Here is a 25,832-nt window from a genome sequence, read left to right on the forward strand (position 1 = left end):
AGGTGGAAAGAAAAATCTCAAAGTGTTTGTAAAAATTTGAGATTTTGAGTGTTTGATTTGAATAAAGCACATACCATATTTGAATCAAATTAAACATAGGCAAACCCAAAAAATTACAAACACCATGGTTTGAATTACCATTTACACTTGATTCGAATCAATGTATTTCTAGGTCACCTCTGGTTGATTTGATTTGAATCAGACTTTACACATGATTCAAATCATAAAGTTTTCTCACATTTTTCAGTTGGCTCTGCTTGAATTGATTTGAATCCTAATTAACACTTGATTCAAACCACGAGGTATTTGATTAGAATCAGACTTTGCTCTTGATTCAAATCAACTAAAGAATGGGTCAAACTTTATTTTTCTTTTATTCCACTTCACTTGTTCTTTGACTAAAATCATGAATTGCTCTTGATTCGAATATAACAAACTTTTTCAATCATATTTTATGCTTAATCTCAAGCACATATAACACATTTTTGTCATCTCATTTCTATATAAAAATTGTGTGAATCTCATAATAAACAATATGATCCTGCATTGGGTTTATCAGCATGCATGTGTGATCTGGACCCATTGATCCAATCTCCCAAGACTCGCTCCTCTTCTGGTACGAAGCTGACAACCTAAAAAGGTAGTGCTCATTCGGACAATAAACTTTATACCTCGATGCGTCAATTCTGTCAACTCTGAAACCAGTTGATAGTTGCATGTGGAATTTCTTAATGGCTTTTACACATTCCTCTTTTGTGTGAAATGTGTCTCCTTGTTTCAGAGATCCTTGCATCTACACGTAAGGATTGTACCATACATCTGCCGAAGGTTCATCTGAACCCAAATTTAACCTTGTCATGTGTTGGGGTGGGAAATATACATGACTTACTGGTATTGGCTCCTCTTCCTCTTCAGCGTTCACCATCGAATCAACCATGATCTCAGGTTCCTCTTCTTCGTCGTCTGGAACATTCACCTCAGCTTGTTCGTCATCAGTCTCACAAAACACTTGTGACTGATCAATATACTGAGACACCTGTTGTTGATGTGGTAATATATACAACTCTATATCGTTGTAACCAGATTGTTCGTGACTGACAAACATATACCGAACATCATAATCATCTCGAATCTTCTTCTAATAAAATTTCACCTGGTTTTCTGCAAACCAAACCGGATTTTTATAGATGATATGACCCACATTACTGCACTGCAATTTATTTTCTATTCTTTGTTTCAGATGTGAAAAATTTGATCATCGATTTATTGTAAACCGAGACACCTCTGTGTTTCAAAAATAAAAACCGAACAACTAATGATCAAATATTTCACCTTCGACATGGGCACTGATCATGTAATGTTGTGTGGAAGACATTTTGTTGAAATATTAAATATGTAGATAGCTTGAATGAAATTGAATGCATTGCTAAGTTGTTCATCTGTATATCATAAATAGCTTGGTCATTGTTAAGTTGGTCGTTGCATTGATAACTTGGTCATTGTCTGTACAGACTTGACCATGCATGCAGTAGAAGGAATCCAACATGCAGAGAAAAGAGTGACAAGAACACACATGCGCCAGGGAATCAAAGAATCTCTGAGCTCTGTGCCCTAAGATTCCAACCTAGGCGCCTATTCCCTAGGCGCCATAAAGTAACTGAGACGCCAAAGGGTTGGGCGCCTCTTCACACAAACTTGCCTTAGGCGCCACTAGGAAGGGCGCCCCTTGCAATTTCCCTACACTAAGGCGCCAAGAAGAAGGGCGCCTCTTCCTTGCATGTGAGAAATCACATGTAGGCTCCAAGAGGAAGGGCTCTTCTTCCCCTGCATGTGCTTTCTTCACATGCGCCAAGAAGAGATTCCTTACATGCTAGCTTTATCTCACATTCTGAATTTTGTCATTCCCTTGTCTCCTTTTGCCATTCCATGCAACCAATCACACTCTTTTTAGGTTGCAAACCTACTCACTCATTCATCTATAAATAGCCTCTCATATCAACAATATCAAATCATCTTCATCAATACTCAATTATATTCTTCTACCACACTTCTTTCATCTACCAAACTCAAGCTTTGCAAATTCAAATCGTGTCTTTGTTGACTATGGACGATGAACACAGAGACGCAATCGAGAATATCTCGGCATTTGTATGTTATCTCTCTCTTTTAACTTTTTATGTTTTTTGTGTTATACCTTTGTTATCTCTCTCTTTTTAGTTTCTATTTTTGTCTTACTTCTTATAGGTATCTTTTTTGTGTTATACCTTTGTTATCTCTCTCTTTTTAGTTTCTATTTTTATCTTGCTTCTTATAGATATCTTTTTTGTGTTATACCTTTGTTATCTCTCTCTTTTTAGTTTCTATTTTTGTCTTACTTCTTATAGATGTGTGTTTGTTGAGTATGTGTTTCTTCTTCTAATTGTATTTTCTTACTTTTTGTTATTAGGATCTGAAGTGGTTTAGTTGTCGCATACATGAATATGTACCCCACGATCCTTTAATAGAACCATATATTAGAGGATGTGGATTTGGAAATCTACTAAACACTGTTTCATACTCGGTGGACTACAAGTTCATTCTGGCTTTGTTGGAGAGGTGGAGACCCGAGACCCACACATTTCACCTTCCGATTGGTGAGTGTACCGTCACACTTGAGGACGTGTACATGTTGTTGGGTCTCCGTATAGACGGAAAGGCAGTGAATGGTCGAGTTAACCAAGACAATAATATATGCAATGAATTATTGGGTGCCCCTTTGTTAGACAACGAAACTCAGGGAGACACATCCGGTCAAGTAAGGGGGCAAGGTATAAATTTAAAATACCTAAAACAATATTATGTCAGTATAGTATTGTCCAACGATTCAACCGAGTATGAGAAAATAATAAAAGCTCGGTGTTATATTATGATTTTATTTGGTAACTTTTTGTTTCCAGAAAGTACAGGTAATTCTGTGAATATAATGTATTTACCTTTATTACGCAACATTAATAAGGTAAACACTTATAATTGGGGTTCAGCTGTGTTGGCCCATCTATATAGTGAAATGTGTAGAACTGCAAAAAAAGAATACTTGTACTTTTTTTTCATGTGCGTATTTTCTTCAAGCTTGGGGGTGATCAAGAATGTCGTCGCTCGCCCCGATAAATGAGCGCCCATTCGTGTTCCCGTTTGCAACCAAGTAAGTATAACACTTTACCATTCACCATTTAGTTAATTATATTTATTATTATAATTAACAGTAAATAATATTTTTCACTTCTTTTTATTATCTTAGGTGGTCAGTAAGGGGAATGAACTATAACAGGTGTCAGAAACACACTATTGTAGTCTATCGAAATCTATTAGACCACATTGGACATGACGATGTAATAAACCTACCGAACTATATTTTAATTTAAAAATACTTCTCAAATTATTTTCCATCTAACCATTTCGTATTGTTTTACAGTTTGTTTGGAGGCCATAGTTGGGTCTGAATCATGATGTGAAACATGACGATGCTGCAGTTTGGACAACGAAGACACCGATTATCCGATTCACTACGGTGGAAATGCACCAAAGTGACCGGGTCAAACTACAGTTCAGAATGCTACAACAGATTCTAGAATCTCCCATATGTTTGGGGAATTGGCATAAAAAAAGGGTCGATGCACAGTGAGATTATTCTGACTGGAGAGACTTTGCAAAAGACATGTGTCGTCAATGGAGGAATTGACGACAACACATCTTGAATGAACCAGTCATCCAAGGTGCAAGACCCACTCAACAATATATGACATGATTTAGGTCGGTAACAACTCAACAATTTGTATCTGAGCCGCGGTATTTGATGGATCCACGCCAACTGTAACACCCTTCTACCCCAAACGACATAATTAAATAGATTATCAGAGTACAACATGTAGAAGAGTTTACATTTCTTACAACATACACTTTTATCATATCACAACATAAAACATATTATTTATTAAAATAAAAACTTCGCAGCGGACAACACACAATTATTATAATTCATCATTTAACAATTCATAAAATGTTTCAACATTTATCTCAACAAAAGATCTCAACATGTTAACCATCATGAACAACGGAAATAATAACATAATATCTATCGAATCCCATAACCCCGGTGTCACATGACCAGAGCATTTGACTCGACTCTGTAGAATAACTCTACACTTATTCTTCAACCTCAACACTAGCTACTCCTCTTTATCTGCACATTGTTCATCATGGATGAACATAAACACATGCAGAAGGGGTGAGAATTACATTATTAAATAATAATATAACGACAGAAATATAAACATAATATATTTCCCCTATGCCAACACAGCTCATCATAATCATCATAATCAACATACTCATGAACATCAGCAAAACAACATATCAAATGCAATGCACACACCCATGCATGACTCAACACGACTCGGTATACCCATTTTGTGACCACTACAGGATCACCACTCCCAGATTCACCACCATAGAATCCGAGTTCCCCGCAAGGAACCAAGCCTCTCAACAAGCCCGGAGTCAACATCATCATTGGAACTCAGTCCGTTCATCACTAGGCATCGGCCTTTCATGAATGCATGCACACCAAACATGCATCATCATCAACATAGCAACAACAGCATCATATAGTCATGTTATCATCATCATTAATAGCATGACATACAACTCAAAACAACAACAACATTACAACAATATCATATCGTTACATAACACATTTATAACTAAACACGTAAATTCAACATCCCATCATCATAAACACCTCATACACCATCCTATAATCACTATTAATTGTTATAATACAATTACAGCGACTTACTAAGAGTCTCGCAACTCAACGCACTCAAAAACTCACCAACATCAACTTCTGCACAGCACAGTTCGCGCCGCGCAGCAGGGTTCGCGCCGCGAACGGTGCGTTACAGAACTCCTCTGGATTCTGCCCAGTTCGCGCCGCGAACTGGGCTTCGCGCCGCGAATCGCGCGCGAACAGAAGCCCTCTGCTACAGAACCCAACGCAGCTTTGCTTCTCTACTCGCCGTAACCCGTACCCCACAGCTAACAAACCAAAATCGACATTTAACAGACATATATACACAACATACTTCGATTACAGTGCATATAACTCCACAAAACTCACAAATCGGAGAATTTATCATCAAAACCCCAACTTTCCCAATCTCCCTAAAATCCCCAAAATTCATCAACAACCCAACAGATATCATGAAATTGCTCGCATATTATCGTTTAATAAGGTTCAGACCCCTTACCTCTTTGGATTGAAGGAAGCTCTGAGCAATCTTTGGCCTTTTCCTCTTCCTTCTCTTTCTCTTCAGCGGTTCCTCTCTTTCTCTGACTCTGAGGCAAAATACGTGACAAAACTTCTGAGTTCTCACTTTGGCCTCTTATATCCAATTCCACTTTTACCCTTCCACTCTTCATATTCCATTTATTTTATTTATTTAATTAATATTAAAATAAATAACATCAATAATAATATTTCCCAATATTATTCAATAATTCCTTTTTCCTTCCAATAATCTTATTAAAATAATATTTAAATTAATCCAAAATATTCGGGGTGTTACAACTCTCCCCCACTTTAGAAGTTTTCGTCCTCGAAAACATACCTCAAGCAAATAGAGCCGGATACGACTCCTTCATCTGATCTTCACGCTCCCAAGTCAAGCTCTCACCAGCTGGACCTTCCCAAACAACTTTCACTAGAGCAATCTTCTTACCTCTCAGGGTCTTCTCTTCCCGGTCATCTATCCGAATTGGCAACACCTCAACGGTCAAATTATCTCTCACCTGGATATCATCCAACTGAACAACATGCGAAGGATCCGCAATATATTTTCTCAACTGAGATACATGAAACACATCATGCAGATTAGAAAGCGACGGCGGTAAAGCTATCCGATACGCCACTTCCCCAACCCTCTTCAAAATCTGATACGGACCCACAAACCTCGGAGTAAGCTTTCTAGACTTTAAAGCTCTACCCACACCTGTCGTCGGAGTAACTCTCAAGAACACATGATCTCCCTCTTGGAATTCAAGTGCCTTTCTCCTCTTATCATGATAACTCTTCTGACGACTCTGAGAAATCTTCATCTTCTCCTGAATCATCTTAACCCTTTCAGTCGTCTGCTGCACAATCTCAGGTCCGAGTACAACACTCTCACCTGATTCATACCAACACAATGGAGTTCTATATCTCTTACCATACAATGCTTCATATGGAGCCATACCGATACTAGCATGAAAACTATTATTATAAGTAAACTCCACCAACGGCAAATAACTATCCCAAGAACCACTCTGCTCCAACACACAAGCTCTCAACAAATCCTCCAAGGATTGGATAGTTCTTTCAGTCTGACCGTCAGTCTGAGGATGATAAGCTGAACTCAACCTCAACTTAGTCCCCAACGCTTTCTGCAAACTTTCCCAAAATCTAGAAGTAAATCTGGGATCTCTATCAGACACAATACTGGATGGAATACCATGCAGCCTCACTATCTCCTCAATATACAACTCTGCCAACTTCTCTAAAGAGTGATTAATCTTCATCGGCAAGAAATGCGCCGACTTAGTCAATCGATCCACAATCACCCAAATAGAATCATTACCTTTCACCGTCCTCGGCAATCCCGTCACAAAATCCATGGAAATGCTATCCCACTTCCATTCAGGAATCTTCAAAGGTTGCATCATACCTGTCGGTTTCTGATGTTCAATCTTTGACTTCTGACAAGTCAAACATGCATACACAAACTTAGCAACATCTCTTTTCATACCAGCCCACCAAAACAACTTCTTCAAATCTTGATACATTTTAGTCGCACCTGGATGGATACTCAATCCACTCCTATGGCCTTCTTCAAGAATACTCTTTTTCAATTCAGACAACTCAGGAACACAAACTCTACCTTTAAATCGCAGGATGCCATTCCCATCAATCTCAAAATTACCACCATTACCCTGGTTAACCATAGTAATATGATCAACTAGAGCGACATCAACTTGCTGACCATTCCGAATATCCTCCAGAATTCCACTAGTCAACTTCAGCATACCCAACTTTACACTATCAGCGGAAACTTCACAACCCAAACTCATATCACGGAACTGTTCAATTAACTCAAGTTCCCGAACCATCATCATAGACATATGTAGAGACTTTCTACTCAGCGCATCTGCAACTACATTAGCCTTACCGGAATGATAACTCAATTCAAAGTCAAAATCCTTCAGTAATTCTAACCACCTTCTCTGCCTCATATTTAACTCTTTCTGATCAAACAGATACTTCAGACTCTTGTGATCACTGAACACTTCGAATCTGGAACCATACAGATAATGCCTCCACATTTTCAACACAAATACAACAGCTGCAAGTTCTAGATCATGCGTAGGATAATTCCTCTCATGAACTTTCAACTGTCTAGAAGCATAAGCTACAACCTTACCATCCTGCATCAAAACACCACCAAGACCCATCAAAGAAGCATCACAATAAACAACGAAGGACTCACCAGGATTAGGTAAGATCAACACTGGAGCACTAGTCAACCGCTTCTTCAACTCAACAAAACTCGCTTCACAAGCTGCATCCCATACATACACTTGACCCTTCTTAGTCAACTGCGTCAACGGCAATGCCAACTTAGAGAAGCCCTCAATAAATCTGCGATAATAACCAGCTAACCCCAGAAAACTGCGTATCTCAGTAGCAGACTTCGGAGTCTCCCACTGTAATACAGCACCAACTTTAGCAGGATCAACAGAAATCCCACCACTCGAAATCACATGGCCAAGGAAACTCACTTCCTTCAACCAGAACTCACATTTAGATAACTTTGCATATAATTTCTTTTCTCTTAACACCTGCAGAACAATTCTCAGATGTCCTGCATGCTCTTCTTCCGTCTTAGAATATATCAATATATCATCTATGAACACCACCACAAAATTATCAAGGTACGGATGAAATATACGATTCATATATTCCATAAACACACCTGGAGCATTAGACACACCGAACGGCATCACAGTGTATTCATAATGACCATACCTCGTACGGAAAGCAGTCTTCGCAATATCCTCTGACTTTACTCGGATCTGATGATAACCCGACCGCAAATCAATCTTACTGAAGACATGAGCTCCAACCAACTGGTCCATCAGATCATCAATCCTCGGCAATGGATACCGATTCTTGATAGTCACCTTATTCAACTGCCGATAATCGACACACAACCTCATCGTACCTTCTTTCTTCTTCACTAACAATACTGGTGCACCCCAAGGAGAAACACTTGGACGCACAAACTTCTTCTCAAGCAATTCCTCAAGTTGCTTCTTCAATTCAACTAATTCAGTTGCCGACATTCTATAAGGAGACATCGACACTGGACTCGTACCTGGTACTAAGTCAATGGCAAATTCGACTTCACGTTCTGGAGGTAAATCACTTACATCCTCCGGAAACACATCCTGAAATTCACAGACAACAGGCAAATCTACACTCACTACTTTCTTATCCGCTTGCAGAGACGCAAATAAAGCGAATACCTGAGCTTCATCTTTCACAAAATCCCCCACCTGCCTAGCAGATAGAAATCTTGCCTCATCATTCTCACCAACTTCAGAAAACCGCACCGTCTTCCTATAGCAGTTGATAAACACGCCATAGAATTCTAGCCAATTCATTCCCAGAATAATATCAATTTGGTGCAAGGGCAAGCACACCAAATCAACCACGAACTCTCTCTCAAAGATCGTCAAATGACAACCTCGACAGACAACAGAAGTTCTCACCGAACCATTAGCAGGAGTATCTATCACCATGCTTCCGCCTAGGGACGACATAATCACACCAATCCTGGTCGCACACTCATACGAAATAAACGAATGGGTAGCACCAGTGTCAACAATAGCAAGCAATTCAACATTATTAATCAAGCAAGTACCTTTAATCAGATTATCTTCTTTAGGAGCTTCAGCCCCACTCAGAGCAAACACCCTACCAGTAGTATGAGCTGCAGTAGCCGCCTTCTTCGGTTTCGAGCACTGCGAACTGATATGGCCTTTCTCGCCACAATTAAAACACGTCGGACCAGCATCCTTACATTCAGTAACTCTATGACCAGCCTGACCGCATCGGAAACATCTCAGCACTCTCTTGGTACAGCTATCAGCACGGTGGCCTGGCTCGCCACACTTGAAACATTTACCAGCTATGGAAGATCCTCCCCCACTTGGCTTCTTCTCATCTACCACTTTCTGCTTACCTTTACCATTCGGAGATGCATAAGGACTACCATGATCCTTATTCTTCTTCTCACTAAGACTCTTGTAATGAGCAGTCCTAGCCTTGCTATCTTCATCAAATATCCTGCACTTATTAACCAGTGTAGGAAACCTACGAATCTCCTGGTAACCAATGCCTTGTTTGATCTCGGGACGCAACCCGTTCTCAAACTTGACACACTTGGATCCCTCAGCACCAGCATCATTATAATGAGGACAATACTGCACCAGCTCCTCAAACTTCGAAGCGTAATCAGCAACAGACATGTTACCCTGTTTCAGTTCTAGAAATTCCATCTCCTTCTTACATCGCACATCAGCAGGAAAATATTTCTCCAGAAAGGCCGTCTTGAACCTTTCCCAAGTCATCTCAGCACCTGGTACTGCAATTCTCTGGCGAGTGTTATCCCACCAGTTTTCAGCCTCTTCAGATAACATATGCGTACCAAACTGCACCTTCTGTGCTTCAGTACACGTCATCACCCGGAAAATCTTCTCAATTTCCTTCAGCCAAATCTGAGCACCATCTGGATCATAGCGCCCTTTGAATGTAGGAGGGTTATTCTTCAGAAACCTTCCCAAATTCTTAAACTCGTCGACCGGCGGATTCTGCTGCGCCTGCATAGCCTGCGCTATAGCAGCCAAAGCCTCCGCAATCGCACAGTCATTTTCTCCAGCCATACTCTGCACAACACCACTACAACCGTTAAATATCGACAGTGTCATTTACACTAATCGACCAACAGGGAAAACATCACCTTATGACTCGACCGGACTGACCATGCTCTGATACCACTAATGTAACACCCTTCTACCCCAAACGACATAATTAAATAGATTATCAGAGTACAACATGTAGAAGAGTTTACATTTCTTACAACATACACTTTTATCATATCACAACATAAAACATATTATTTATTAAAATAAAAACTTCGCAGCGGACAACACACAATTATTATAATTCATCATTTAACAATTCATAAAATGTTTCAACATTTATCTCAACAAAAGATCTCAACATGTTAACCATCATGAACAACGGAAATAATAACATAATATCTATCGAATCCCATAACCCCGGTGTCACATGACCAGAGCATTTGACTCGACTCTGTAGAATAACTCTACACTTATTCTTCAACCTCAACACTAGCTACTCCTCTTTATCTGCACATTGTTCATCATGGATGAACATAAACACATGCAGAAGGGGTGAGAATTACATTATTAAATAATAATATAACGACAGAAATATAAACATAATATATTTCCCCTATGCCAACACAGCTCATCATAATCATCATAATCAACATACTCATGAACATCAGCAAAACAACATATCAAATGCAATGCACACACCCATGCATGACTCAACACGACTCGGTATACCCATTTTGTGACCACTACAGGATCACCACTCCCAGATTCACCACCATAGAATCCGAGTTCCCCGCAAGGAACCAAGCCTCTCAACAAGCCCGGAGTCAACATCATCATTGGAACTCAGTCCGTTCATCACTAGGCATCGGCCTTTCATGAATGCATGCACACCAAACATGCATCATCATCAACATAACAACAACAGCATCATATAGTCATGTTATCATCATCATTAATAGCATGACATACAACTCAAAACAACAACAACATTACAACAATATCATATCGTTACATAACACATTTATAACTAAACACGTAAATTCAACATCCCATCATCATAAACACCTCATACACCATCCTATAATCACTATTAATTGTTATAATACAATTACAGCGACTTACTAAGAGTCTCGCAACTCAACGCACTCAAAAACTCACCAACATCAACTTCTGCACAGCACAGTTCGCGCCGCGCAGCAGGGTTCGCGCCGCGAACGGTGCGTTACAGAACTCCTCTGGATTCTGCCCAGTTCGCGCCGCGAACTGGGCTTCGCGCCGCGAACTGGGCTTCGCGCCGCGAATCGCGCGCGAACAGAAGCCCTCTGCTACAGAACCCAACGCAGCTTTGCTTCTCTACTCGCCGTAACCCGTACCCCACAGCTAACAAACCAAAATCGACATTTAACAGACATATATACACAACATACTTCGATTACAGTGCATATAACTCCACAAAACTCACAAATCGGAGAATTTATCATCAAAACCCCAACTTTCCCAATCTCCCTAAAATCCCCAAAATTCATCAACAACCCAACAGATATCATGAAATTGCTCGCATATTATCGTTTAATAAGGTTCAGACCCCTTACCTCTTTGGATTGAAGGAAGCTCTGAGCAATCTTTGGCCTTTTCCTCTTCCTTCTCTTTCTCTTCAGCGGTTCCTCTCTTTCTCTGACTCTGAGGCAAAATACGTGACAAAACTTCTGAGTTCTCACTTTGGCCTCTTATATCCAATTCCACTTTTACCCTTCCACTCTTCATATTCCATTTATTTTATTTATTTAATTAATATTAAAATAAATAACATCAATAATAATATTTCCCAATATTATTCAATAATTCCTTTTTCCTTCCAATAATCTTATTAAAATAATATTTAAATTAATCCAAAATATTCGGGGTGTTACACCAACTTGCTTCGTCATTGTATGCCCCGCAACAATTCACCACCCAACACCAATGTGAACCCACCCAAACCCAACAACCAACCACACAACATCAACCGACCACATACACACAACAACCAAACACCTAACATCGCAACCCGTTCATGCCAACCACCCAACAACCAACCATCCAACGTCGCACCCCGTTCATACCACCAACCCAAACACAAAACCAAGAATCAAACCCCGCATCCACAACCGTCTACAGCCCAAATAATTCATATGGGTCACTTCATTATAGCCCCCCACCAATGAACACCCAACCACTATTTAACTATAGTACGCCCCAGGAACCATTGCTTCGTTTCCAAAACGACTCAATGGCCCAATTTGGGCAACTATACCGTCCCCAATTCACCCAACCCCAACGCCCTAACTATGATGACATGGGCACTGAACTCCATGACGGAAGCGTCGTTGGCCAGAGCCCCTCCGGATATTGGGAGCAAATGATGACACATCTGTCAAATACCGCTGGAACTTCCGCCGGACCTTTCAACCAGCCATCACTCGATCAGGTCAGCACCCAAAGACCACAAACACCTCAAGAAAATCGTGGGAGACCTCGGAGACAAACTAACGCACCAGAATGTGGAACCGGGGGACATTATAATCGGGCCAATCATTAGTTTATTGTCAGTCAAATGTAACAAATTATTACATATTCAATGAATTTATTTTTTTCATTACTATTTCTTATTTATTAAATAATAAAAATTAAATATTGAAAATTAAAAAAATTAAAAAAACTATAAAAACTATAAAAAAAGAGATTAATTGTTATGCACTGTCAGTGTAAAATTTTTTACACTGTCAATACATCACAATCATCCGTTTTGGTTACTTTATGATTTACATGTGATTATAGAAAAAATCAAACTTTCCTAAAAAATCAATGACTGTGATTAACTGACAGTGTAAAATATCTTTACATTGTCAGTGCATTTCAATTAAACTCAAAAAAAATAAAAAATAGGGGGGTGTATGCGCCAGATGAACTGACGCATACACCAAGCAAATACACTCAGGCGTTACTAGCATTGACGTCTCCTCATGATGTCCAATGCAGACGCCACTAGCATTGACGCCTCCTCATGAGAAGTCCAATGCAAGCGCCAATGCTATTGACGCCTCCTCTTAGTGCATTGGGGGTGCGCCAATTCATCTGATGCATCTTCTATCAAACTTGATTATTTTGATAATTTTTTGAATAATTGATTATTTTAAAAAGAAAAGAAATTAAAAAATAGTTATTTTGAAAAAAAAATCCAACAATTACAACTAAAATAAATAAATTCTCTGCCATGTTACTTTTTTGAGATGGAAGGTTGACATAAGGACGAAAACCAAATAAAAAACGAAAATTTAAGTTTTAAAAAAAAAAATCACCGACTAACCACGAATGACATAGTTAAGCCGTGATTTAATTATTTTATTTATTTATTTTTACGCCCCAAAACCAGATGAACACGGAAAGCACATTCCTCCTAATTGAATCCTGAAAAGGTGAACCAGAAGCAATTATCATGTAAATTATATTAACTACTTATAATCGACCGCTATTAATATTAACTAATTAATTATTAATCAATTAAATTTGGTTTGTTATAGTGGCGGAGAGCGAGATTCGCAAATCCATCCACCACCACCGCCGCCACCGCTATCGCATTTCATCTATATCTTCCCTTCTTCTCCAATTGACTTCATTATTCCTTATTCTTACTTCAAAATTCACACTCTTTTCCAATAACAATGGCGTCATTTTTTATTCGCCGCAACTCCAACGTCCTCGCTCGCGCTCTAACCGGTTCGCTCCTAATCAATATCTTCCGCATTTTATTTTCAAATTCTCACCAACAATTCTTCCCAATTCTACTTACCTATATACCACATGCTTTAATTAATCACAATCAAGCGTTTTCCTATGATTTTTTCCCCTTCAACTATGGATAATTTATTTTCATCCCCTGAATTAGGGTTTGAAACTATGTATATTTATATTGCTATTATGTTTGTATCAGGTAATTATAAGGAACCTTTTTGTCCACACTTTCAGTTCAAATTTGAATGTTTTGGTGGTGCTTTAAACAGGGTACATTCATATAGTCGCAGTTCTGGTTCCATGAGAAATGATATTACTGACTTGACGTAAGTATATACATGTATGTTCCACAGGTATTCAATGTGCCATGTTATATTACTTTGAAAATGATTTTCTTTGATTTTTCTTTACTATGGTATGCGATGGTCATGATTATACTGTGTCATTTTTTAGTTTACATTGGATGATTGTAAATGCTGATGATTGATTTTTGTTTGTTTTAGTTGCCCTCATACATGGTATCCGCAGGCCAGGAGGAAACGCCGCAGGGTTTTCCTGCATGTTGGTCCTACTAATAGTGGGAAAACGCATCAAGCTCTGAAGCAACTTCAGTCCAGTGCTTCTGGTAAATTGCTTCTCCGTATTTTACAAGAGCTATCATGTTTATTACGAAGGTTTTCTATATGAAAATGTATGCCTATTTAGAAATTCCCTGTAAAAGAAAGGAAAGAGCTAAATTACAGTCTGACAGGAAACATGGGTAGATAGATATATGAAACCAATTGACCTGACCGCTTTCCTTCTCGCAATTCATATTGTAATATTGAGATTTTTTTATTTTAAAATGGAAAATGGTAATCGATGATGTGGGAGGATGAAAACTTAGTAAGTTGAATAATTTGTTATTGCTTTTACTTTGTAGGAATATATTGTGGCCCTTTAAGATTGTTGGCTTGGGAGGTAGCGAAACGGCTGAACAAGGCAAATGTTCCTTGTGATCTCATTACAGGTCAGGAGAGAGAGGAAGTTGAGGGTGCAAATCATAAGGCTGTTACAGTTGAAATGGCTGACGTGTCTGCTGATTATAAATGTGCTGTTATTGATGAAATTCAGGCAAGTTAGATTTTCATTTTGAGCCTCCTTTTTGGTATTATATCTAAAATAGTTCCCTGGAATATTTTGGTTTATAAGCCAAGATAACAATATTCACATCTTAAAGGTCTTCATATCATGATCATGCCACAACTTCTATTCTATTTTAATGCTATTACTAATTTAGAGTAAAGAATTTATTCATGATTGAAGCATTTGCACTGTGAGAGGCATTGATGGCTTTGTGAGCTTTATTACTATCAGTCATTTTTTCATATCTTGTTATTTTATGAAAAATATAAGCTAATAGTTTTTTCACGGAATGCTTGTTATTGTGAATTCTTTTTTATCTTAACTTTTACATTTCTTTCTGCATTTAGATGTTGGGGTGTACTACAAGGGGCTATTCGTTTACACGTGCTTTGTTAGGCATTGCTGCCGATGAACTTCACCTTTGTGGTGATCCAGCTGCTGTTCCCCTTATTCAGGAGATATTGGATGTTACTGGTGATGAGATTGAGGTAATGAAACTTATGTTCTCCATTGAGTATCTGAATGATCTAAAATAAGATTCTTATTTTGGGGTGGTGGGGGGATGGGAAAGGGAATGGGACAGATAAGTTATTGGTTACAGTAGTTCCATTCCCATGAACTGGCCATTATAATAAAAACTGTTGCCGAGGCTCTCTGCTTGCTCATGATATTTTATACTACTTTTCTCTTCATGCTTACTCCAGGTTCAATATTATGAGAGGTTGTCACCCTTAGTCCCAATGAAGTTTCCTCTTCGATCCTTGTCTGATGTAAAAAATGGAGATTGCATAGTTACCTTTTCACGTCGTGATATATACAAATTGAAGGTGAACTTTTACACTTTCATTTTTTTTGTAGGAGATACAGGAGATATAAGTAGAAAATTCGTTTGAACATTTTCTTTTACTATTATGGTGCTCTGAATTCAAAATAATAATGGGTTTGTGTCTTTAATTATAAATTCCCCCATGCCCATTTTTTCTATAGCTAGCACTTAATTGTACGGTCTTATCTCTACTATGATGTAATTTACAACTACAATTAGATCTTAATTGATTCCAATATTTTACCATCTAAAAGAACATTGCAGCTCAAACTGTTTCTAATCATGTTCCCAGTGATATTTCTTCTAATAAATATATGAAATGGAGATAATAGATACATTGCCAGAATTCTATGAGCTAGAAAAGATTTAATCGCTTCAATAATCTTTTAATCATTATTTGTTCTCAACTTTGATTAGCAGAAGATGGGAATGATAGGATATATTATCTCAAGAAAACAGGCTGCTAATCTGTTTTGAATCCAGAAAATTCAATTGCATATTGAAATTTTTGTTTATGTACTGTAGACTAACTTGTTAAAATTGACATCCATATTGCTCAGAAGCGAATTGAGAGAGAAGGAAAACATCTTTGTTCAGTGGTTTATGGTTCACTGCCACCAGAGACTCGAACAAGACAGGTGTGAGTTCCCACCTTTCTCTAAAAAGTTTTAGGTTTCCCTTTTTAATTACACTTGCTTCATGGGGATTTGATCTTTAGGTTTTAACATTTACAGCCAATACAAAAATATTTGCCCATTTGTTTTGTTTTTTTGTGTCTTAGTATTTCTTATTCACAGAAAAATCCTTCATGCTGGTTCTTTCCAGTTTATATGGTTTTAGTGTTATTTCATGGTTTGTTGGGAAATCCCTTCTCCTTTCAGTTTATAGGTTTTCCATAATTAACTGCTACATTTATCAACTTATTTTGATAAATGTTTCACTTTTCCTTTGTTTTGTCCCTATAAGCCAATGATTTGATGAGTTGAAAATTTCATTAGGACTGCAGGCAAGCATGTTCAATGATGCAAGTAGCGAGTTGGATGTTCTTGTGGCCAGTGATGCCATTGGAATGGGTCTCAATCTAAACATCTCTAGGATCATTTTTTCAACCATGCAGAAGTTTGATGGTTTTGAGATGCGAGATCTGACTGTACCTGAGATCAAACAGATTGCAGGTAGTATGTAACTATTTGAAGCAGATTGTCGTTGCTCCAGAATTTGATTAAATGACTGTAGATGATATAGGATAACACCGACAATTTATGTTATTTTATCTAAATAGATAAATTTATGTCCAAATAAGAGTAAAGGGACTTTTTTGGGTGATTCTGCAAATGTCAAATCAACTTTTGAGCAGTGTATAGCATTGCATGATTTTTCTACCCTTATATTTTAACGAGGCTGGCAATTTAAACGAATTAGTTTAGCTTGAATAAGCAGATCTCAAAGAATTCTTTCTATTTATATCATATCTTGTAGTGCTGATTATTCTGGATAATGCAGTAAAGTAATTTATGTTCATTCCATATTGTTTGTGTAATAAATTCATATTCAATGCATTTTACTTGCATGTTACTTGTCAAAAACTTCTAGGGTACATTTCAGATATGTGATTATTCTATGTGGGACATTCTATGTGTCCTGCAAAAAACTTTGCCACATCATAAAAAATATTAAATTTCTGGTTTAAGTTTGTTTTCATTCCTAATCAACATGGGCTTCAGCATACCTTCTTTTCACCTCTCTTCTCTCACTCTACTCAACCTATTGCTTCTCCTTCAGGGAGTGAGACTCTATTAACTTTGACTTTTCTGTATTGTTATAGATATTTTAATCAATTTATTTAGTGTTTATTTAGGCAATTGATTTAGCATAAACTTCAGGTTTAAAAAATTATCACTAAAATCAAACCTCTATCATCTACTATGCTAGTAGATTTTATTTTTATATTTTATCATAATGTGGAGATTTGGAGTAATATGTTCTGTATATTTGGATTTTGGATCATACATTATTTTCAGTTCTCTTGAATGCATATATATATTCATGCAGGGAGAGCTGGTAGATATGGGTCAAATTTCCCTCTTGGAGAAGTAACATGCATGTATGCAGAGGACCTACCTTTGCTCCATTCATCATTGGACTCACCATCACCCATTTTGGAGGTAACTTGACTGCGTAATATCTAATTACTCTATACTATTAAATATGTATACACCTTTATCTGAATTTTGTTTACTTTCTTTCAAATCTTTTATTGATGATTTGTGTAAATATATATTTTGATGCAGCGTGCTGGACTACTCCCCTCCTTTGATCTGTTGTATATGTATTCACAGTTACACCCCCAAACTGGTTTCTATCAAGTACTGGTAAGTTGTGTGCTTGTTTTGTTGCATATCGAAAACCATCAAATGCAAATTTAAATGTATGGAACGTAATGCCATGGTAAAAATCAGTTTTTGACTCATGTGAGCTCAAATTGATTTAACCCACCAAAATTATATCTTGAACTTTTGTGAGGTACATACTTTTAGTTGTTGTCACGCAAGATTGCAATTACGAAGAGAAATATGTGGTTTATAATTACTAAATAGTAAACAGGTAGGTGTCGTCAGCTAACCAAGCGTGCTTTTCATCTGTCAAATTATCAAAGTTGAATTTCCTTACATTTCTTAACATTAAAATGTATTCTCGCATTATCTCCAAAAAATACGTATTTAACTGTCTCTTTATATTGCAGGAGCATTTTATTGACAACGCCAAATTATCTGAAAAGTATTTCTTTGTTAATTGTGAACAAGTATTGGTATGTCTTTCTATAGCTGCCTTGTCATTGAATCATGAATATTTCATATCAATGTCATATTTTTCTTCATAAGTAATCATTTATCGAATGTCCCTCCTTTATTTGATTGTTTACTGGTCTCCCTTCTATTTGCTTTGTGGGTGTTGTTTGTACGCGCTGGCACCAGCAAGTAGCTGCTGTTATTGACGAGTTTCCCCTTGGATTACGTGATAAATACCTTTTTTGTATCAGGTACATTCATATCCTTTCAGAAAATTCCATTGTTAGAATGCAATTCCCAAGTCCTAAGGACGGTTCTATGGATTGAAACCCTATTAAATTAGGGTATCTGTATTTTATATCATTTAACATTTTCAGTTACTTTTTAACTGATACCTCTATAATATTCAGTCCAGTTGACATGGATGATGAGATTTCATCCCAAGGCCTGACTCAGGTAATTAACATTTAGCAAGTATCGAACATGTTGGTGTTAGTTTGAATGTCATAAAAATGACACGATGCATGTTGCGCCAGTTTGCAGAGAATTATGCAAAGAAAGGTCTTGTCCGGCTTCGAGAAATATTTACACCAGGAACACTTAGAGTACCAAAGACTCCTTCTGCTCTTAAGGATCTGGAATCCATCCACAAGGTTTATTTTCTGTTGCTTTAATTTTATATCATTAGACACAACATTAAGCTTGTCGCACTGTGACCTAGCGTGTTTGGTTTACTGACCACGAGACAGTTAACACCCATTCTCACCAACAAAACCCTATAGTAGCTTTCACTTTAAAGAGATTCGGGACATATGCACATCAAAAGCCAAACACGCGCCTAATTATCAAAGCCTAATAAACGGTCATGGTCGTGTACAATTTAATAACTTCAGCCAGCCATTTTAACAACCATCATCACCAGACAGTTGCCAGTGTTAATAAACCCTTTTTTTTTTAAATTCATTTCGAACTTATAAGCTTCTGTGTATATTTGTGAGTTTTTATTGGTCCGAAAACTGCAGGTCTTGGATCTCTACGTTTGGTTGAGTTTTAGGTTGGAAGATTCTTTCCCAGACCAAGAGTTGGCTTCATCTCAAAAGGCCATTTGCAGCATGTGAGGATTACTTAGTCTATTATTTTGCCTCGTTTTATCCATAAGCTATATATATTTATCAAATTGATTTTATAGGCTGATTGAGGAATTCCTAGATAGATATGGGTGGCAGAAACCAATGGCTGGTAGGTTGCCTTTGCGGAAAATGTCAAGTTCTCTCTTATCCCAGAACGTGAGGCGGTATTTATAAGTTATGCCCTTTCCATACCAGCACTATGACCCCTGCTCTCATTAGTATGCTCAGCTTTGTACAAGTTTCAAAAAACAGTTTTTTTGTTTTGTTTTGGTTTTTGTATATATTCTAGGTTCTTTTGTAACCCTTTGGATGTTCTTTCTTATACCTGTTGTATTCATTTTACAATGCTTCATCTAAATTATGAAAGCATATAATTATAGTTTCATTTTTTCTTGTTTATTTTCATTTTCAAGCTAAACTAGACACAAACCAAAATGCTTGTCAATCGAAAGTCTTGTTAATGCTTCCATTATGTGATCACACGACAATTAGAGGTCTGTCTGAGTCATTGGACTCGATATATATAAAATCACATAATATTTGCTTCTCTCTATCTCATTAAAAATTGTCACATTTAGATAATTTTCTATTTTAAAATGATTGTCACTTTTAGAATATCATTGTAACATTTTTTTTCTATTGATATATCTATTTTTAAATTTCATTAACTTTACTAATTATAAAGATATTTTACTAAATGATACATAAATTTAATTAATTAGTTATTTTCTAAGAATTGCACACAGCTGACATTTAAGTAAAGATAATTAAAATTATTTCTTACGGATAATCAAACATTTAATATTTTTTTATTTTTTCATTTTTTTATGTCCTTTTTAATATTTTTTTTAATCTTTTCAGTTCTCTTGTCTCATACTTTTTTATTTTCTATTCTGAACTTTATTTACTCTATTTTCTCTTAACTTCACCTTTTAAATTTAAATTATTTTTCTTTTAAGTTAATATAATCTAATATCTTCTTTCTTTCATTATTATATTTTTCAATTTCTATCTTCATATTTTCACTCCAAGCAAAAATATATCCAACATTTTACTAGGGTTTACAGCAATCATATATTCAGTGGCGGATTTTAGAAAAAAATTGGGATGCAGAAAACTAAAATGTATCAAAATTGGTTCAAAAATTTGTTATAAATGGCTAGCGAATGTTGTGGTTAATTTTATGTTTAAATTATCTTAAGGATGTGGGCTTTCTATTCCTAATAACAACATTTTCTTTGAAAGAGAAATACAAAATTGGTAGAATTGAGAGTTAAAACTAAGATCTTATGCGGAAAAAAAGTTAACATTTATCAATGGTACCTTATAAAGATGCCCCCTATTAAGATCCGATCTGTATATATTAACACTCTTTCAACTTAACAAAGATCAATTTGAATTTAATCATAGACACATCAATCTTTAGCTGTTGCGTTTCTTAATTATACCAACTAAATATTGATTTTTAAACTTCTCTTATTAATGTTTAATGCAGGTAGGTGTTGGTATGTGCGTGACAGGGATATAGCCTAATTCTATGATTTTTGAGGTAGGTATTGATATGTGCATGACAGAGATATAGCCTAATTCTATGATTTTTGAGAATAAAAGAAACAAAATTCACTAGATGTGATAGACATCAAAAACTAGAGTAAAAGTATTAGTTTTTTTTAAAACATTAGTTTTTATCATCTTACTTTTGTGTCATCTACTTGCTTGAATGTTTATATGATTTCACTTTCCAAATAATTTATTTTAGTAAAGAATGATGTGAACACCAATAAGTTTCGTGCCTTTCGGTTTCTGAATATATGCAGATCAAGTTCTTCCTCCTCTGAATATATGCAGATCAAGTTCTTCCTCCACTTTACTTAGGTCTTCCTCCACGTTTCAGTATATGAGGTCATTTACATTGTGTATTGTGTATATCAAAAGTAAAGAAATTATAGGCAACGATGAAAATTGAGTTATTGTGTATATCAAAAGTAAAGAAATTATAGGCAATGATGAAAATTGAATTTTCTAGTGTTATCGTATAATTAATTTAAAAACTTAATAGTCTTTTACAATAATGATATCTTGATTAGCAACAACCTTTTGTAAATTTCATCATAAGTCAGAACATCTTAAAGTATAAAATAATCGACATCGAAGGAATTGTTACATGTTGTCGATCACCGTCTTTGTACATGCTAACAAACCAATAGTAGAGTGAGATTCTCAAATTTGTATTCAATTATGAAAGCTAGAAAAATTAGATTGTCGTCAAAATCAAAAGAAATAAAAATTAAACCAATCATAGAACCTCAAAAGCCAAATTTGATGTTATACCTCATGGTCACCGAACTAAAAACATCAATATTATAGCATGCACATTTTCGTTACCAGTGTCAAATCTCATTGATTAGGTGTGAAAGAAATTTTTAGAGTGTGAGGTGAGCTAATGAATGTGCACCACTTGTCAAGAAAAGATAGATTTGAAAGAGTTTTAATTACAACATTGATTATCAATCTGTCCAGCATGTAGTGTAAATAAATTCAGAGTGGAAGGGCAAAATAGTAAGAACATATAATAATATTATTATGGGTTGATACTTGATAGTAGATATCTAAAAAAATCAGTGGATCGTGCAATGCAAATTCCCACTTTTGAATAACATCTTGGTGGAAGGTTAATAAAAAGTTCCTCTATAGACTAAATTTTTAAACAATCCTTTCAAAAAAAACATAATGGAGTCAAAAGTCCAATGATCCATGATTTTCAAGTGCAACAATTACAGGCACACTTTGCATACTTTGAAATAAGGGTGTATCTAGTGACTAGTGTAAACTTAGTCTAGCCTTTCAACTATGGCTTCCAACACTAAATCTTTTGTTCCCCTGGAACACGTGCCATCAATTCCTCAATGTGTTCTTTCTCCTTCAACATGCTCTTGAACTCTAGCTTTCCAACCAATACCTTCACTGTGCTCTGCATTGGAGTTAATCCCTTCAATACCATCTCCTCAAAGAATCCACAAGCTTCCACAAGTTTTCCACTCTTACACAAACTAAGCACCAAAAGCGTGTAAGTCCCCAAATCAGGGCTTAAATCATTCTTAAACATGTGATCCAACAAAAACTTAAGCACCTTCATCCTCTTCTTCTTGCAACACATCTTCAGCAATGGATGATAAGTCTGAATATCCGGCTTGCACGATGATTCCTCCATTTCCTTAAGCAACCTAAGAGCAGTCTCTTCCTTTGAGTGCACACAAGCAGTAGTAATCATAGTATTGAATGTAACAACATCTCTTACAATACCTTGTTTAGGCATATCCTCAAACACATCACAAGCATCTTTTAACCTACCAGCTTTACCAAGAATGAAGATCAATGAGCTATAAAATGGCGTGTCGGCCACAATGCCATCGTTCTTCATTCTTTCATATGCCTCCAAAGCTTTGCTCAATTGGCCCGCCTTACCATAACCGAGCAACATAATAGTATAAGTCACAGCATTAGGAGAACAACCATTTTCCCTCATCTCCTCCAAAACTTGATCAACTTTGCGAAAATCCTTGTTGTGACAATAAGCTTCAATGAAATTATTATATGAGAAAACATCAGGTTCAAACCCATGTTCCTTTCTCTCCTCCATAACTTTCCGAGCATTCTCATATTTTCGAACTCTGCACCACCCATTTATCAAAATATTGAAAGAAGCAGAGCTCAATGGAATGGAATCCTTAAACTCAATAAGAACATTGTGAGCAAGTTCAACATTCTGTCCTTTCACCAAAGCATCCAAGAGCTTATTAAGTGCAATTCTATCCTTTTCGACGCCAAACTCGTTCATTCTGCGAAATGTTTCAACGGCATCTTCATGGTTTCGACTCTTGGAATACCTCCTCATTACCTTAGTCATTGTATCCAATGTCACATACCCTTCAATTTGTGACATTTCCTTCACTAACTCCCACATGAGATCAAACTCCTTGAATTTACCCAATATGTCAACCATGAAATTGTAGTGTTCAGGAGAATGCACATAAGGTGTTTGTGTTTTTGCCCATTTGAAAAACCCAAAAGCTGGAACCCAATCATTGTTAAACCTCTTCAAAATATGCGTAACTAAACTATTAGAAACCCGAAAACCATGAACATCGAGTGCCTGAGAAACTAACTCAGGGGAAGAGTAATGTTCTTTTAGAACATTGCTGATTGCTTCAACATATTCAAGGTCCGCGCTTTCCTCCAATGTTGGCTTCTCAAAGAGCTTGGGTTTGGTTTCAAGCATGCTGGAATCAACCCAATTAGCGAGAGAAGGGATGACGAAATCGTCGTCGGAATTTGAAGGAGTTGGGTTGTCGGAGAACATGACCCATGGTGGGAGTTCAGGTGATTGGGGCGAAAGTTGTGAGTTAACAATGGTGCAGAGAGGGTTGGTGGGAACGAAGAAACGCGATGGATTGGCACTGCGTGTGGTGGTGATTGTTGGAGAAAGGCGTTGAGTGAAGCGGTGGAGGATTCGGAACTTGGAGAGCATTTTGAGGGTACTATTGAGGACTGATACAGGTTTGATTTGTGGCCCAAACCTAAATTTCAAAATATATAAAGAGAAAATGGGATATACATTGGCCTTAGTATACATTGTCGATCAATAACCATGATATATTCCATCACATTACATTGTAATTTTTTAATTAACGATAAGATGTGGTAGATTGATGAATTCTTAGGAGACGACATTGTAAAATTGTTTTACACCCACGCTATATATCAATTAAATGGAATTAGATCATCTTTTGTTTTATATATTCTATCATCTCTCATGTAATTAATCTAATGGTTCAGAAATCATAAGAAATAATTAATTTAAAAAATACATTTAAAAAGAGAGAGAATATAGCAAGACTTTTAACTCAACAATTTTTTGTTTACCTCTTATGCTTCCATCATGATATAAATAGAATAACTACCGTGTATATATAAACCATACAAAATAAAAGAAGTATTGTGTATATATAAATATTAAATGTCAAATATAAGATGTAATCATGTCATAATCAATCCAAATGCAAATTATAATACAAAAATGTCAAAATATACAAAATAAAATCCCACTATTATATATATAACATGTCATGCCTTTGCTAATATGGATTATAGAGTTGACATTTGAGGGACACCTTCCAGAAACTCGCGCTAGTTATGACTCATATCTCAATAATCGCAATGTGGTGACATGCATGTAACACATCAACAACATGGTCTACCCTTGTTTGTTCCTCCTCTAAGATCTCTCGATGAGCTAACCTCGGGGATGTCTCTCTACAACTGTTGTCATGAAAGGATGTGACATTCTATAAAACTATTGGATATAGTCGTATACCATACTCCATGGGCGATGAGCTCACACACGTCGTACATCCTCTACCACCAGATGATCAAATTATGTAGCAATTATCTCATCAACATCTGTGTGGTGGACAGAGGTAGGAGCAACAACGATAGGGTCTATGAGTATACCTTTGATATAACTAACACATGACTCGCTTAAGTAATTGAGAGTACATAAGTCGAGACCCACAAGCCAACTATCTAGAGTATAATGTCATTACCTCTAAGGGTTGTGTCTAACGATGACAGTCGTACAACATCCAATTAATATCAAATGCCACGATGCGATCCAAACCTAACAAGCATTATAGTAATGACTATGATGTTGAGTAAGATGTTGAGACTTATATTTTGACATGATGAACTTAGTCTTCTTGGTAAGAGGAACAAACTTTGTTTTAGAGCTTAATGAACCATAGTTGAATTTAACTCTTTTCATGTCTCTGGTTGTCTTTCCTACCCCTAGAATTGCATTAAGGGTTTTAGAACATGAATTTAGCATGCGAGCAGATTTAGTCATACCTTCTACTTTGGAGTTTAAATTATCAACTTCTTTTAAGTCAGAGATTGTAGTTATGAGGTGCACTTTGTCTTGAAGCAAATCATTAATCTTCTCTTTTTGTTTTTCACTGGCTTTACATTCTCCATTTCATTTGAGATATAACATCTTGTAGGCTTCAACGAGTGCATCATCAAACATATCTTCATCACTTGTGTCACCATCATTGTGCATATTATATTTGGATATTATGTGGGTTGTAAAGGAAACCACACCGTTAGCTTGCTCACTTTCACTTTCTTCATCATACCCAT

At 36.7% G+C, this 25,832-nt stretch overlaps 2 protein-coding genes across 4 annotated transcripts; one reads left to right on the forward strand and one right to left on the reverse strand.

The window, feature by feature from the left end:
- The first annotated feature begins 13,322 nt into the window (after window positions 1-13,322).
- LOC127120941 (DExH-box ATP-dependent RNA helicase DExH16, mitochondrial) lies at window positions 13,323-20,022 on the forward strand. 3 transcript variants are annotated; one of them, XM_051051562.1, is made up of 17 exons: window positions 13,323-13,451; window positions 13,557-13,752; window positions 13,967-14,093; window positions 14,271-14,392; window positions 14,690-14,880; window positions 15,240-15,380; window positions 15,597-15,719; window positions 16,279-16,356; window positions 16,725-16,893; window positions 17,771-17,883; window positions 18,010-18,090; window positions 18,462-18,527; window positions 18,694-18,758; window positions 18,918-18,963; window positions 19,044-19,160; window positions 19,530-19,621; window positions 19,697-20,022. In XM_051051562.1, exons 2-17 carry the CDS (start codon window positions 13,698-13,700, stop codon window positions 19,809-19,811), a joined length of 1,701 nt encoding a protein of 566 aa, XP_050907519.1. In that variant the 5' UTR covers window positions 13,323-13,451; window positions 13,557-13,697; the 3' UTR covers window positions 19,812-20,022. The 3 variants fall into 3 exon arrangements, with proteins under 3 accessions (XP_050907519.1, XP_050907518.1, XP_050907520.1); XM_051051561.1 differs by lacking the exon at window positions 13,323-13,451 and having other exon boundaries at window positions 13,500-13,752; XM_051051563.1 differs by lacking the exon at window positions 13,323-13,451 and having other exon boundaries at window positions 13,500-13,752; window positions 14,037-14,093.
- A 2,348-nt stretch (window positions 20,023-22,370) lies between these two features.
- Window positions 22,371-24,354, reverse strand: LOC127120943 (pentatricopeptide repeat-containing protein At3g22670, mitochondrial). Its single transcript, XM_051051564.1, has one exon. The coding sequence runs from the start codon at window positions 24,268-24,270 to the stop codon at window positions 22,501-22,503; it is 1,770 nt and encodes a 589-aa protein (XP_050907521.1). The 5' UTR covers window positions 24,271-24,354; the 3' UTR covers window positions 22,371-22,500.
- Between the last annotated feature and the right edge of the window lie 1,478 nt (window positions 24,355-25,832).

Source organism: Lathyrus oleraceus, chromosome 2 (genome assembly GCF_024323335.1).
Source record: "Lathyrus oleraceus cultivar Zhongwan6 chromosome 2, CAAS_Psat_ZW6_1.0, whole genome shotgun sequence".
Classification (NCBI taxonomy): domain Eukaryota; kingdom Viridiplantae; phylum Streptophyta; class Magnoliopsida; order Fabales; family Fabaceae; genus Lathyrus; species Lathyrus oleraceus.

What these genes read in the sequence shown, in the direction of transcription:
- LOC127120943 (XM_051051564.1), bottom strand. Translation starts at nt 24,270, where the DNA reads ATGTATACTAAGGCCAATGTATATCCCATTTTCTCTTTATATATTTTG.
- LOC127120941 (XM_051051562.1), top strand. Translation starts at nt 13,698, where the DNA reads ATGGCGTCATTTTTTATTCGCCGCAACTCCAACGTCCTCGCTCGCGCT. An exon ending in TTACTGGTGATGAGATTGAG is followed by an intron (nt 15,381 to 15,596) that starts GTAATGAAACTT and finishes TGCTTACTCCAG; the next exon opens with GTTCAATATTATGAGAGGTT. An exon ending in CTGGTTTCTATCAAGTACTG is followed by an intron (nt 18,091 to 18,461) that starts GTAAGTTGTGTG and finishes TTTATATTGCAG; the next exon opens with GAGCATTTTATTGACAACGC.